At 59.0% G+C, this 15,051-nt stretch overlaps 1 protein-coding gene across 2 annotated transcripts; it reads left to right on the top strand.

The window, feature by feature from the left end:
* Positions 1-6,009: 6,009 nt before the first annotated feature.
* PITX1 (paired like homeodomain 1) lies at positions 6,010-12,893 on the top strand. Of its 2 annotated transcripts, XM_023193916.1 has the most exons (4): positions 6,010-6,075; positions 6,689-6,925; positions 9,145-9,377; positions 11,317-12,062. In XM_023193916.1, the coding sequence occupies exons 2-4, from the start codon at positions 6,757-6,759 to the stop codon at positions 11,857-11,859; spliced, it is 945 nt and encodes a 314-aa protein (XP_023049684.1). In that variant the 5' UTR covers positions 6,010-6,075; positions 6,689-6,756; the 3' UTR covers positions 11,860-12,062. The 2 variants fall into 2 exon arrangements, with proteins under 2 accessions (XP_023049684.1, XP_023049674.1); XM_023193906.2 differs by lacking the exon at positions 6,010-6,075 and having other exon boundaries at positions 6,416-6,925; positions 11,317-12,893.
* The last annotated feature ends 2,158 nt before the right edge of the window (positions 12,894-15,051 follow it).

Here is a 15,051-nt window from a genome sequence, read left to right on the forward strand (position 1 = left end):
GAATCCCAGCAGCAAGCAGGCTCAGGCTGGGCACTTCAGGGTACCAGGAGTAGGTTCGGCCAACTGGTTTCCCCCATGAGGTTTCGCGCACAGGGTTATCTGGCCACCGGGCAACGCTGGGGAGCCCTGTGGCCTGAGGGTGGGCAAAGGGCAGGCTCCCAATTCCCTTGAGTCCAGCCCATCTCCCAGTGGCAGCCAGCCAGGAACAGGCCTGCGGGGCCACGGAGGTGGAGGCGTCACCGTTCGCAGGCCCGGAGCAGGATGGCCGCTGGGGGATGTGCAGGCATAGGGGTTGGACAAGGGGCCCCAAGAAGTGTCTGTCCTGAGAGGCTGGTCTGCCCTTTCCTCACCAGTCCAACCCCTGAGGAGACAGAAGGAGGCAATCCCCCAAGCAGGGCAGGTCGGGCGGTTGCCCCTCCCTAGCACCCTCTACCCCCAAACACAGAAACCCTGGGGTCTGTCCTCAAACCTCCCTGGCTGCCACGCTCTGGGCAGCAGACTCTCCCTGCCAATACGCAAGACCAGCTCCCTCCCGCAGGCTGAGCAGAAAGAAGAAAGGTCCAATCTCAAAACCCCCGACTCGACCACCAGCCCCTGTCTAAACGGAAGTAGGGCCAGCCCCTCACGAGTCAGGTGGGAAACTGGGCCCGGGGAGAGAAAGTGCGCCAGGGCCAGGCTGGGACCCGCTGCGGCTTGGTCCGCATGCGGCCAGGCGCCTCCACGGAGGTCCCAGGGCGTGCTCCCGGGCCTCGACACCCGGCCGCCAGGCACGCGGACCCCAGCCTGCGCCCCGAGGGAGGCCGGGACCCCTAGCCGGCGGGACTGCGCGCCGCCCCTCTCCCCGCAGGTCCGGGCGAGCGCCTAGCTTCCCCTCCCCCCCTTCCCGCCTCCCGGCCGGTGTCCCCGCCTTCCCCGCGGGCGACGGGCGGCGGCGGCAGGAGGAGCGGGCCGAGCCGAGGCAGCCCCGGCCTCGCGCGCTGGGATGTAGCGAACCAGCAGGGGTCGAAGAACCGTGCAGTGCCAGAGCCAGAGCTGGATCCGGGTCCCACAGCCGGAGCCGAAACCTGAGCCAGAGTCCGCGGCGGGCGAGCCCGGAGCCAACGAGCCGCAGACACAGCGCTGCCCAGGTGGGGTAAGAGACGCTGGGCTAGGGGCGCAGGGTCTCCGCGTTGGAGGGGCGCAGGGAGGTGGCGGCCGAGTCCTGCGCAGTTTGCTTCTGGCGTGTGTGGGTCCAGCGGGCAGTGCCGGACAGCGCAAGGCGCGGAAGGTCAGGAGCCTTCGAGGCAGCGTGAGGAGCTCGTTGCTGCACCCAGGGCACAATCATAGCCGCCGTCACCGGGTGCTACCCCACCTAATTGGTGGGATCAACCCTCTGCTTTAGCTCCGGGCACCCCAAGAGGGTAGCAGCCTCGGGGGCATGGGCCACGGCGCCGCGAAGGGCACAACCTGGGAAGCTCGTGGCAGCCCCTCGCGGCGGCGCGGGACGCAGGGCCCCCATCCCCACCCCCAGGAGAAGTGGGCAGGAGAGAGGGCCGCCCGCTGCTCCCCGCTGCGTCCAGGGATAGAGTGCCCCACCACCCATGGAAGTGCTGGCCCCTCTGCGTGGCCCGGGACTTCGGCCGTGGCTTCGCTTCAAGAGGGTATTTTTCCTAAACGAAACCGCTTCATTCGTTCGTTCGTTCGTTCGGGCAGCAATGCCGCAGAAAAGCAGCAGACATCGGTCCACACCCTGGCTCTCTTCGCCCCAGACCCCGACGTGCCGTCGCAGCGCTTGGAGATGCCCCCAGCCCATGGCGGCCTGCCCTCGCCGGCACAGGTCGGGCTTTTTCTTCCCAGGAGAGAAACCCCAGATTCCCTTCGTAACGTCCAATAAAGACATCACGGCGGTTTCTCCCGGGTTTGGTTGTTGACGCAGGGTCCCAGAGCACTGCAGCCGTTTCTCAAGAACCGGGTCTCGGATTTCTGAAATTGACCAGCTTCGTAAATTGGAGCCTATTCTCCCGCAGCAAAGGGCCCCAAAGCCGGTATCGCAGTAATGGGAACCCCAGGCTGGAATCCGGGTCCCAAGCTTTTCCGATTTAGGAATTCCCTGAATCTACAAATATTTAGTCCACTTTTCTGAAAAACTAAGGCTTGTGTATTCTCTTGATATCCCTGTGACCTCTGAAAGCCACCAGGGTCAGAGGGAGGAAATCCCAGGTTGCTGTCCACTGGGGGAGGATTCAGGTCTAGGGTTCAGGTCTAGGGTAGTCAGGGCAAAAGCTACAGGCAGCAGGGGCAGCACAGAAGACTTGCTGTCCCCGTGCCCTTTCCCAGGGCTGCTTTGGGCCTCCCGCCTCTCTTCCAGGCAAAGGAAAAGAGGTGGGCTGGGGCGTGGAGACCAGGCTGTCTGGACTCTAGGATGCAGAGGTCTCCAGACAGGCTCAGGGTGCTCTTCTCCCATGAAATCAACCGCTGGGAAGAGGAGACTATGGTGCATCCATAAGTTGCCCCTCTGCTCCCGAGTTGTGCGACCAGCTGCTACGTCCTTCCCAGTCTTCTTCCCCACAGCTCAGCCATTCTCAGGAACCAGACAGCTCCATGGACTTAGGTGAGAAATGGGCCAGGGAGAGCCATAGGTCCTACCAGCCGCTGATGAGCGGCCCACAGCACAGAGTCCTGAGTTCCATATTCCCATCTGTGCTTCACTGGCAGCAGTCCTGCCCAAATACATCTTGGCTCTCCCCGGGACAGGCTGGGGATCCCCAATTGGCAGGAAGCCTCAGACTGGGGTCCCAGGAAGCCTAAAGGAGCCAGTGAGGTCTTTCCAGCCCCTACCTGAGCACCCTCCTCCCCACTTACCCAGTAATTGCTGTATTCAAAGAAACAGGAGCTTTTATTGGGGAGGGGGTATTAGATCAGGCAGAAAGAGGTAGGTGGTCCAAACCTGCACTCCCAAAACTGGGTTTTCAAGTTTGAACTTCTCCACGGACTAAGAGGCTTAGGGCTGGAATGTCCCAGAGAGTGGTGGTTAGCCCTGGTGGCAGGTCATGGCACATTCCTTCCTTCTTCCTAAAATACCTTGATTCTGGGAGCAAGATTAGAGCAGGGTGCCCCCATGGGTGGGTAGAAGGATGCCCCCCACCCATAAGAGCCTTCCAACCACCCTTCCCAAATTACATTACTAAACCATTCTTGGGCATAGGCTGTTTTTAGTGAGCTAGGCTTCAGGAAGGGTCCTCGTGGTGACTACTTCAACCCCACAACAGCCCAGGTTCTTCTGCTCCGCCCAGCCAGGACCCTAAACTCCAAAATTCTTGAACATCACAGAATCATTGCTGACTTTGTGTGGTCAGGGAGGGGTGGGGAACAGGGCACATGGTTCCAGCTCCACTAAGCCCCCTTCCCGCCTCTCTTCCTGTCCCATCAGCAAGTGAGCTGGACGCTGAAGCAGCAGGCAGAGTCCGGTGTTAGACGTGGGAACTGAGGCTCAAGGCAGATCAAGCCTTTACCTTGAGGCAAACACAGGTCACCCAGCACAGCTGGGGGAACACAAAACCTCTGCTTACTCCTGAAAGAGTGCTGTTTTCTGTCCTGTGTGTGTGACATGTCCATGAGTGTGCAAGAAGCCCCTATCTTGACTGGGACAATGGCCAGTGAGAGAGTGTAGCTGGGGAAGAACAGAGAGCATGTCCAGGTCCCTTCCCCAGCCAATGCCCAAGATCAGGTCACAGCCTCCTCACAATCAATTGCCTCCTCACTCCTTGATCACTCCGTGCTGCCCAGGCCCAGCAGAACAGACTCTGCCAGCAGGCCCCACTAGCCCCAGCCCCTCTTTGGGTCTCAGGTCCCCTGAGGATACGGGGCTTCACCTGAAACAGTCTGAGGGCTTTTCCATCTACACAGCAGGCATCAAGATCACCAAATAAAGGGACTATTGTGCCTGCCTGGAGCCCTGCCAGAGGTTTGGGCCCAGAGGGGCACACAGCAGGTGCTCAATAACTGCATTAAATGCACTAACAGTGAGGATACGGCCCCTCAGACTAAGCAGTGAGTGCTGCTCACAAAACAGTCCCCACTGGGGGATGGCCCGAAGAGTCACTTTGGTCCCTCTGGGAAGTGAGGGGGCTGTGAGTCCCAACCTCCTCCGGATGCCCAGACAGATCATGCATTTCTAAGTCTCTGCCCAGAGACGCACTGTGCTTCCCACCTTGGCCTGACATGTGGCGGGGTTAGAACACACCTCCTACCCTCTGCCCCGGCGTTCATGCCAAGTAGCACACGTATGCGTAAACTCAGCACCTCCATAGTGCAGCGAGTACGTGTGTGCACAGCATCTCCGCATGGATGTATAGGATGTGCGTGCACGCGCGTGCCCCCATGCTGTCTGCATTCAGGCTGTTCTATGGGATAAGACAGCTAAAGGGAGAATGGTGTGTGAAGGGACACTCCCTAGCATGCTGCAGCACCTGAATATCTCCTTGAAAGGAGGGATTTTCTACTGGAGACTCCAAGAAACGTGGTAAAGGTGGGGCTGAGGGCAAATGCTGGGCAACTGTGCTTCCCCATGTTCCTCTGCCCATGACCAAGATCATTTCATGGAGGGAGATCTCAGCTTGGAAGAAGGCAGAAGTCACTGAGCCTCCCCAACCCAAACTCCTGGGAAGTGTCCTCCGTCTGGCCTCAGACCCTGCATCCTATGGTCACAGACGCACAGTGAGAAAGGGCCAGGCCCTAAGGAGCTGTGCTGTCTCTCCATGGCCCAGAGTGGGGGATGGGGGCAGGGGTGCTTTGGACTAACATGGAGGGAATGGAAGGCAGGCCTGGTTCCAGCCTGCGTGCCTGCCCCTGGCCCCACCAGCCCTCACAAGGAGCTCAGCTGACCCTGGGTGTCTCCCTGTGATGGGAAGGGGTAAGACGAGGACTCAAAGGCAGAACCTGCAGAGTGCCCCAGATGCGGACACCTGCGCAGTCAGTGCCACCCACCCAGGAGTTGAGGAGGCACTGGGTTTTGGGGTGAGGACACTGGACACCTCCCTGCTTCTTTCCCAGACCGACAATCTCCCTGGCGCTGCTCCCTTGGGTGTCTGTGTCTGGTGGAGCTGGTCACAGGTGAGGGGCAGAGGGCAGTCTGGGGTCCGCCTATGGCCAGAGAAGCAGGTCAGGGCGGCGCCTTGTCGCCCCAGCTGTGGCCTGTTTGCTCAAGACGCTGAGGTCTTGGGGCCAGCTAACAATTGTTGAGCAAAATCCTTCGACAAACTTCACCTACGTGCAAGGATTTGAGGAGGGAATCACTCTTGGGAGTGGGAGAGTAATGTCATTGCCTGTGCCCAGTGAAGGCCCATTGGAGCTGCAACTCAGCTACCACTGTGTGGGAGAGAAGCTGGAAGACTGAGGGCTTCCTGGGCTGCTGGCCCAGGGTTAGGAGACAGCAGTCACCTGGCCTACCAGGCCTGTGCCTGAAGCCCTGGGAAGCCAGGATGCAGGCCCCAGGCTGGGACCAAGCTACCCTGAAGGAGGGCAAAGGCTGCCAAGGCCAACCCCATGCCTGCCAAGGCCAGGCCTGGCCCATTTGGCCAAAGCGTAAGGTGTAAAACAAGGGGAGAGGTAGAAGAGGCTGTGGGGCCTGGCTGGGATTCTGGGGTCTTCCCTCTGCATTCTCCAAAGCCTAGAGCCAGTAGAAACGTTTCGTCTGATTAGAAGCCATCATTTCTATCCCAATCCCGGAAAATTGACTGCGGTGCAGAGAGGGAGGCCTGAGAAGCAGCCTTAGGGGAGAAGGTCCAAGCTAATTAGAAGGCAGCATCCGGGGGCCCATTAGAGCGCAGGCTGCTGTCACTCAGCCGGGCTGGGTTCCCGGGAGAAGAGGCTGGAGAAGGAGGGGCAGGCGGCCCCTCGACGAGGACAGCGCTGGGAGCTGCCGGAACGGGCCCCGGGCTCTGCCCCCGCCCCGGCGCTGGCTCGAAGGCGCCCGCTCGGTGCGATCCTGCTCGGCAAACATTCACTCATCCTGGGCTGTTCTCGCCAGGGCTGGGGACTTCGAGGCGGCCGAGACGGGAGTTGATTCTAGGCGAAACAAGTCATTTGGGGCCTGAGGTGGGCACGAGCCGCCCGAGACTTGCAGGCCAGATGCGTTTCTTTTGTGAGGCCGAGGGAGAACTCGGTGTGTCACCGGGGAAGGAGGGAGAGGCGCGGCGAGGCCGCGGGGGGCGGGGAGGCGGCGGGAAGGTGGCTGCGGAGGGGGAGGGCGCGGGCCAGGCAGGGAGGGAGGGAGGGCGGCAGAGAGGGCGCGGCGGCGCGGGCGGCTCGGGGCTGGATTCCGCCCGCGCTCCCTCGCTCGCTCGCTCCCTCCCCAGCCCCCTCCCACCCAGGCCCACCCCACCCAGCACCCCTGGCGCAGGGACTGCTGGAACCTGGCTGTGCGCGCTGTCGCTTTAAGACAGACTCTGCCGGCGCCGTCCGGAGCCTTAGAAACCGGCCCCGGATCGCGAGCCGGAGCCGGAGCCGGGGCCGGCCCGGCTGCTGAGGCCCGAGCGGCAGAAGCGCAGCGCGGAGCGCTGAGCCAGGCGCCCGGTCGCGAGAAGCTGCCTCCGCCTCTGCCCGCCCGGCCCCGCAGCCCCGGGCGGTCCATGGGGCGGGTACGGCGTCGCTGCGGGCGCCGGCAGCCCTGGAGGGCAGCCGCTTAGGCGCTGCGCTCTTGTCCCCGCAGGTCGCAGCCAGGGCGGCGGGGCGCGCCCAGGCCCGGCCCCTGGAGCGCCCGCCGCGGTCCCCACCTCCATGGACGCCTTCAAGGGGGGCATGAGCCTGGAGCGGCTACCGGAGGGGCTCCGGCCGCCGCCGCCGCCACCCCATGACATGGGGCCCGCCTTCCACCTGGCCCGGCCCGCCGACCACCGCGAGCAGCTCGAGAACTCCGCCAGCGAGTCGTCTGACACGGAGCTGCCAGGTAAGCGCCGTTCCCCGCGCGGCGCGCACGGAGCCTACTTGGGCGCGGGACACGGGGAGCTGGGAGCAGGGCCTGACGCCCGCGCCGTGCAACCAAGCTCCCTCTCCGCCCCAGAAGCGTCAGGAGCTTTCTTTTTCCCGTTCTCGGCCTGACAGTGAACGCGGAAACTTACGCACACGCGAAGGCACTTCCACGCGGTCCCCACGCGCCAAGAGACTGGCAGATGCATGAGCCTACAGCTGGAGGGTTGGACTGACAGCCCCTCTTGATCAGGAGTAAATAGAACGGGGGAAAATTGGATTTGCGCAACTGGGCGCTAAGAAGCGACTCGGACGAAGGGAGAGGAGCAGACCGAGAAAGGAATGGGGGTGACAGGCGAGAGAACGCGCTCAGAGAGACAGAGAGGGAGGCTAACACCGTGACAGTAGGCGACAGAATGAAAGAGAGAGGCCAAAGAGAAGGGGCGGGCGGGAAGGGTAAACGGGGAGAGAGGGGTCATCAAGTAGAAGGAAGACACAGAAGACGGTGAGGGCGAGCGGGCCAAGAGGCGCCGCCAGACTCCCAGCAAGGCCAGCCCGAACCCCGATCGAGGGATCCGGCCCACGTGTGCAGCCGAAGCCCGGAGCTGCCCGGCCCTGGCCCCCGCCCCGGCGCGTCTCCCTCCGCGCTGCCTTTTTGTCCGAGCTGGAGCTTTTTTCCAGCAGCTAACTGGGCCCGGGGGTGGCCGGCGCGGGCAGTGGGGTAGCGAATCCGCTGCCCAGCGCAGCGGCCCGGGTCCCCGAGGGGCTCAGAGCTCCCCGGCATGGGTGCCTCTTCTGCTCATTTCTTCTGTTCATTTCTTAATACATAGCTGAGTGTTTCTTTACACTTTCTTAATCTCTGTTTGTTTCTCTTTTGCATCCCTAAGTGATTTTGCTGAGAGGTTCGGTTTGCTTGGCTAAAACACCATCAACGCTGAACTATACTTTTGTTTTCAAAAGTTTTAAGTGCGGTCTTTGGTTGGTTTTATTTTTAAAACCTAGAGAGATATATAATCATAGATTGATTTTTTGAACCAAATCTATGAGGATGAATTAACAATTTTAACTTTATCTTTCGATTTTGAAAGAATTAATATACTAAGTGTAGGTCTCTGGAATTTAAAATATCTACATGCAACATTATTCTTCCGGAGATTTTAAAAAGTCAATCCAAAATGGCGCGTTTCTCCGGAATTTTCTCAAAATCCATTTACAGTGGTGTTATTTGGGGAATTTAAATTATCTAACTATAATGTGTTTCTCTGGGATTTAAAAATTATCTCTGTAAGGGCCTTATTGGGAGGGAGTTAAAAATCTATCTACAACGGTACATTATTTTTTTAAATCCCAAAGAAATAAATGCTTCTGTCAGCCTGGAGTTTATACACTTACAGATCTGTATTTAGTTAGGGGTGTGTTTGTACCGAGCTTTCTGGCTTCTTAATTTACATTTGCTCTGTGTTTCTTCCTGTCTGATTTTGAGAATTTGTGGCCCTTTCTGTGTCTTTAGGCATAGAGCTGTGAGCTTTTCTGGGCTTCTGTGTTTTGTTTTTAAACTCTTTTTCTTTATGTATCAATGTTTCTATGGCTGCGTGTGTTTTGTGTAGCTTCAAAGAGAGACAGACTGAAGCCCGAGGTCACCTAGACAGAGTCTGTCTGTCTGGGCTGCAGTTGGTGGGGTTTTCTAGGCTTTGAGACTGGAGGCCTGGAAGCAAGGCCGAGAACCGGCTGTGTTGTGCCTGCCCAGTGGGGCTCCCACACATCCCTGAGGAGAAAAAATGGAGGAGCTTTAGGCTGGAAAGATCTGCTCCTAGTTCAGAAAAGCAGAGACCCCCTCAGATTTAGACCCCCTGAGAGCTCGCAAAACAAGCAAACAAAACAAAGCATACATTTGCTCCGAACATCAGTAGCAGGGCAGTCTGAGCCGAGCTAAGGGTGCAGGCCCTGCCCAGCCAGGAACCCAGGCCCGCGGCTCGGGCTCTGATTCTTGGGCTCTTCCCGCGGTACACCAGACTAGAGGTGCCTACTGACGACCAGCACCCGGCGCTTTCCAGTGGGGACAGTTCCCAGGGACCCTGGAGGGAGGGAAGGAGGGAAGACCTCCAGCGCTGGTGGCTTGGCGGGCGCTTCGGTGGAGCCGGGACGGGGTGCAACGGGGCGTAAGCCCAGGTGACCTGCTCCACGTCCTGCCTACTGCAGAGAAGGAGCGCGGCGGGGAACCCAAGGGGCCTGAGGACAGTAGCACGGGAGGCACGGGCTGCGGCAGCGCAGACGACCCAGCCAAGAAGAAGAAGCAGCGGCGGCAACGTACGCACTTCACAAGCCAGCAGTTGCAAGAGCTAGAGGCCACGTTCCAGAGGAACCGCTACCCCGACATGAGCATGAGGGAGGAGATCGCCGTGTGGACCAACCTCACCGAGCCGCGCGTGCGGGTGAGCAAGGGGTGCGCCTAAGAGCACCCGCGCAGAGGGCTCCCGGGCCGCCTCTGCTGCAGCCCTCCAGAGCTTAGACCCACAAGCAGACCTTAACTCTCCCACCATTCAGAACTGGTCCCTCCCACCACCAGCGATCCCCACCTTAGGCCCTGGCCCACCTAGCGTCTGCCAGGCCTCCAGGCCGCCATGGACCTCCAACCCCTCTGACCGTCATCCTACCTGATCCTAGGACTAAGGCAGCCCCAGCCCAAAGACCTGTGCCCTCAGGGGACTCCCCCATGCCCTGTGGGGCCCAGGACCCACTTGGATGTTAACAGGATACCCTGGGCCAGAGACTGGGCAGTGGATTCCCTGCCGCTGGGGACCTCGGGAGCTGCTGGCTTTACCCCGAAAACGAAAAGGAAAGGCAGGTCCTGCCTGGCTGCCTCCGAGAAGCCAGAAAGGTGCCTGGGTTTGGGGCTCTCAAAACTTCCTGGAGCAGTGGTCCCATCTCACAAGCAGATTCTCTAAAAGCTCAAGATATTCTCCACCCTCCCCAGCCGTCAGTAGGACCCTTTGCCTTCTGCCTTTTCCGGAAGGTCTCCCGTCTGGTGAGGTGGGGGGTGGCTCTGGGACCCAAATATCCTTCCCAATCCCTTTTGGGATATACCATCTCAGACCCAAGACCAGCCTGCATTCTCCCTCTTCTCACCCGTTTGGTTTCAAGTAAAAGCAAGGCTTTCCTGCCAGGGTAGCAACAGAATCATTTCTTCCCTGGGGGCGCAAATATTTAATCAGATATTGGGAGCACTTCCCAAGTCGACCAAAGTCCCACCTGGCCCACAGACTCCTTACCATAACCCGCACCCCTCCCTAGGCAGGCTGGCCAGCCCAGTGGGACTTGGAGTGAAGACACAGCACTCAGTAATCCTGAACTCACTAATCCTGCCCAGGTTTATGGTGGTAGGGGTGAGTGGGGGTGGAATCAGGCAGTGTTAGTGCTGGGGACTAGGGAAAGCTGAGAAGCAGGAGTCTGGCAAACTAGCTCAGGAAACTCCACTCAGAACTGGAGGAAAATCCGAGAGGGCAGAGAGCATGCGGCAGGCAGATAGGTAAGGATGGGGAAGGACTAGGAGGTTGTCACCAAATTTGGGGGGAGAAAAGGAAGGGCAGGAAGATTAGAAGAAACTAGTAAGAATAGACAAATATTTGTGGAGAAACATATTTGGCATATATTTAGGCGGCAGGAAAGAAATTAGGAAGCAAAAAGATCAGGTATTTGAGAAAAAGAATCAACTGTTTAAGGGGAACAGTAGAGGTCAGATATTTGGAAAGGATGAAAAAGCCTAATATTTGGGACGATTCAAAAGGATCAAAAATGGGGGAGAAACAAGAAAACAGACTGAGGGAGAAGAAAGAGGTTCAGACAGCGGGGTGGACTGAACGAAAATAAACATTTGGAGCAGAAAAGAAAACATCAAATATTGCCGATAAAGATGATAGCAAACTATTTGAGCGATGAAACAGATCGAAGAATTGGGGGAGTCGGAAAGTCCTATGTCTCAGGGAGGAAAAATATCTTTTGTATTTGAGGGAGAATAAAAAGACTGAAATATTTAGTAGAGCGAACCCGTTTGGGGGAGAAGGCAGAGGTGAACTGGTTGAGAGAGGAAGAAAGAAAACGAATATCTGTTCAAATAAACGAGAATCTGTATTCGGAGAAGAAAATGGATATAGTTTGGGAGAGAGGATAAAGATTGGAAAAAGAAAATAGTATTTTCTGGGGACAGGAAAGGAACTATTGTGGAGGGAATGCAGGAGCGGAAATATCGGTAGAAGGAGAGAACCGACAGTTCGGAGGGCAGCGGGCGGATGGAGGGCTCCAGGCGGTGGGGAGCCGGGTGGGGACCCTCCCGGCCCACAGCAGCCCTGACCCTTCTCCCGTCCCCTCCCCCAGGTCTGGTTCAAGAACCGGCGAGCCAAGTGGCGGAAGCGTGAGCGTAACCAGCAGCTGGACCTGTGCAAGGGTGGCTACGTGCCGCAGTTCAGCGGCCTGGTGCAGCCCTACGAGGACGTGTACGCCGCCGGCTACTCCTACAACAACTGGGCCGCCAAGAGCCTGGCGCCAGCGCCGCTCTCCACCAAAAGCTTCACCTTCTTCAACTCCATGAGCCCGCTGTCGTCGCAGTCCATGTTCTCGGCACCCAGCTCCATCTCCTCCATGACCATGCCGTCCAGCATGGGACCAGCCGCCGTGCCTGGCATGCCCAACTCGGGCCTCAACAACATCAACAACCTCACCGGCTCCTCGCTCAACTCGGCCATGTCGCCGGGCGCCTGCCCGTACGGCACTCCCGCCTCGCCCTACACCGTCTACCGGGACACGTGCAACTCGAGCCTAGCCAGCCTGAGGCTCAAGTCTAAACAGCACTCGTCGTTCGGCTACGGCGGCCTGCAGGGCCCGGCCTCGGGCCTCAACGCGTGCCAGTACAACAGCTGACCGCCCCGCCGCACTACGCGGGCCGGCTGCAGGCGCGGGGAAGGGCTCGGGCGCGGAGGACACGCGGGACCCGGGCTAGCAAGCCCTGGCTCACCGCTTTGCGGACCTCGCGCCTGCGCAGCCCCCTCCTCCCACTTCCCACTCCGGGTTGGTTTTGTGTTTGCTTTTCCGGATCCCACTCTGCCCTCCAAAAAGACAAAAAATAAAAAAAATTAAAAAAAAAAAAAAACAAACAAACAAAGCAAAAAGACGTCGGAGAAAAGTGCCGCGAAAAAAATGGATGAGTTGCAATTTTCCTCGGGATGTCGCGGGTGGTGTGTGTGTGTTCCCACGGGCCCCGGAGGCCCACTCCGCGGAGGGCATGCGGCGCGGTAGGCGAGCGGACCCCCCCGGCGAGAGGCCCAGCGGCCGGGGGAGGACGCCCTCGTAGCCCGCGTCCCCGCCGCGCTGGACCCGGACTGAGCGGCGGTGCCTGCGGACTGGATGTACGGGACCTGGACTTGCCTGGGATTCCCCGACCCCGTACAAACCAAGATGCCCTCTCCAAGCTGAGCCCGGCCGAGAGCGCCTTAGCTCGAGTCGGGATCCGCGTTGGGGCAGGCGTTGGATTCGGGGTGACGGTGCCCCAGCCCAGGATCCGGCACTTGGTGGAGCCGCACTCGGCTCCGGCGCGCCTGGTAGAGCCCCGCTGGCCCTGTGCCCCGGAGCCCTATATTGAGGCTACCGAGCTGCAGCAGGCAGTGCGGACCTGGCGGGAGGAGGGGGAGGTCCGTCTCAGAACACCCCAGCCTCGAGCTTAGCCGCAGGCCCAGGCCCTGTGCTCTGCTCCCGGGCTAGGAGGCGGCCCCCTGTCTGGGCGAACAGTCCCCTCCTCACCGCCCGCCGTGCAAGAGTCGAGCCGGTAGAGCAAGGGGCGCGGCCCCAGGGCCCTGCGCCCACTTTGCACACCCGCTCTCCGGCCCGCGCCCCTGTTTACAGCGTCCCTGTGTATGTTGGACTGACTGTATAGAATTATAAATCTGTCTATATCGACTTGTCCATGTACGTCTATTAAAACCATAGTCCGAGCGTGCTAAGCACTGCTGAGCCCCGACTGCTTCATTGGGCTGAGGAGGGAGGCGGATAGAAAGGGAACTGTGGGCAGAAAGGGAACCGGCCCCTTGGGTAGGAGGGGAGCACCAAGGCAGTCCCCGCCGAGGTCTCCCTACCCCGCTTCCCCACCACCATTCTTGACCTGCTCAGCCTGGCTCCCACGAGGGCACCGACCGACGTTGCGAGCCCGCCCGGTGCGCACCCGCAAAGCGGGATGCCTTAGCGAGAACCCCCTCCCTCTACGGCTGCCGGACTCTGCAGGTTCTTCCCTGGTGACCCTCGAGGCCCCAGGGTGCAATGGGGCCCTTGCCTGCCCAGAGCGTTCGGGCAGGGGGCTGCTGAGAGCCTCTTTAGACCTGGGGTTGCCTTTTCTTCTGTGGGTCCGGCAACAGCCCCTCTTCTCTCCCGGGAGCCAGGGTCAGGCTGTTCCAGGATCTATCAGAGTCCAGCGAGGGCCTCCCGCTGCCTTTCTCCCTAATGCCCACAACGTGCCGAGAGCCCACCCAGGGGCGTGCGGCTGTGCAGGAGAAAGTGTCCGTCACACAGGACTCACTTCTCACTTCCAATACATCTCAACTTGTGGGGACTGCTGGCCGCCTCCGCCCTCCCCTGGCTTTTGGAAACTACTGAACAAGACCAGCCTGTAAACTGCCTGTAAAATTCTGCTTCCCTTAAGTAAGTCATTTCTAATGGCAAAACAAAATGTTTGCAGCTGCAGTGGGGGAGGAAGGAGGGGTTGATATTCTGCTTTAGAATCACCTTATGATGGGGGTTGGCACTGCCCTGGACCCAGGCAAGCCCTAGCTAGGAGTGGGGCACAGCCACAGGCTTAGTCACGAGCTGACAGCTGGAGAGCCCTGTGCACACATTCTCAAGCCAGGTCAACACAGCCTTTGAGGTCAGGAGTGTTGTCCCTATTTTACAGATGGAACCAAGGCTCTGTAGCTGGGCCAAGGTCACACTGAGCCAGTAGGTTTTTAGATTCCAAAGCCAGGCATCTTTCCACTGATTTTCTCACCTTCAGATGAGGAATGAAGAGAGGTCCTCTCTGGAAGATGGTCAGCCTGATGCTGTGAGACCTGGAGTGTGGAGCTCTGAGATGGACAGGGCCAGATACACAGGCTAGTGGGGGTGGGGGTGGAATAGGGCAGGGGGCTGGAGCCAGACCACCCCTCCCCCAGCAGCTCCAATCCAGAGCGCCGACCCACTCTCTGGGAACATAAACACAACCACATCTGGACTCAGAGGGCCTCCCTCAGCCTCACACATCTGCCAAGGCCAGAGGGCCCTGGTCTCAGCTGAGGGCAGGAGTCAGGGGAGACCTAGAAGGAGGCGGGCTGGAGGAAAGTGAGGAGCAAAAAGGAAGCCTCTCTGAAAGTCAGGTCTAGCACCAGGTGCCAGGGGAGCCACACAGGGCTCAAGTGGAGATGCAGTGTGGCTGTGGGGCCACAGGCCAAACAGCTGCAGACGGGTCAAAGGGTAGAAGTAGTCCCAGAATGACCCCATCATCCATCAAGGACTGTGGCCAACCAGGTGAGTAAGACCCAGCCACAGGCCCCTCCCAGCTGTTCCCACCCAGCTATTCTGTGGCTGGCAGAGACTACAGCATGCAGCCCTTTCCCGCTGCTTCGGCTGCAGGGTCATCTCTGAAGGGGGCTAGGGACTGTAGGGGGCTCTGAAAGCCCAATCCTCTGAAAAAAAAAAAAAAAAAAAAGGCAGAATTCCTAGCCAGCTCTGCCTGAAGAAGATTGGGGGAGGGGACCGCCATTCATTCAACACTGACCGTGCCCCTGCTCTCAGTGCTAGGAAGGAGCAGTGGAAACAGACACAGCCCCCGCTCTGCTGGACAAGTAAACAGACGTGTGTAATTACAACCTAGGCTGAAGAAAAACAACAGGGTGCTGTGAGAGTAAATGGGGTCTTGCTTTAAACAAGGTGGTCAGGCAAGGTCCTTCTGGGGAGGCGGCTCCATCCCTATGTTCAGTACCAAGCTCCAATGCTGACTGAACCTACACAACGCCCCAGGCACCAAGCTAAGTGTACACTCCTCATTCATAAGCCCCTTTACCTGCACACAGCCCTGTGAGGCTGGTATTGTTA

Source organism: Piliocolobus tephrosceles, chromosome 4 (genome assembly GCF_002776525.5).
Source record: "Piliocolobus tephrosceles isolate RC106 chromosome 4, ASM277652v3, whole genome shotgun sequence".
NCBI classification, from domain to species: Eukaryota; Metazoa; Chordata; class Mammalia; order Primates; family Cercopithecidae; genus Piliocolobus; species Piliocolobus tephrosceles.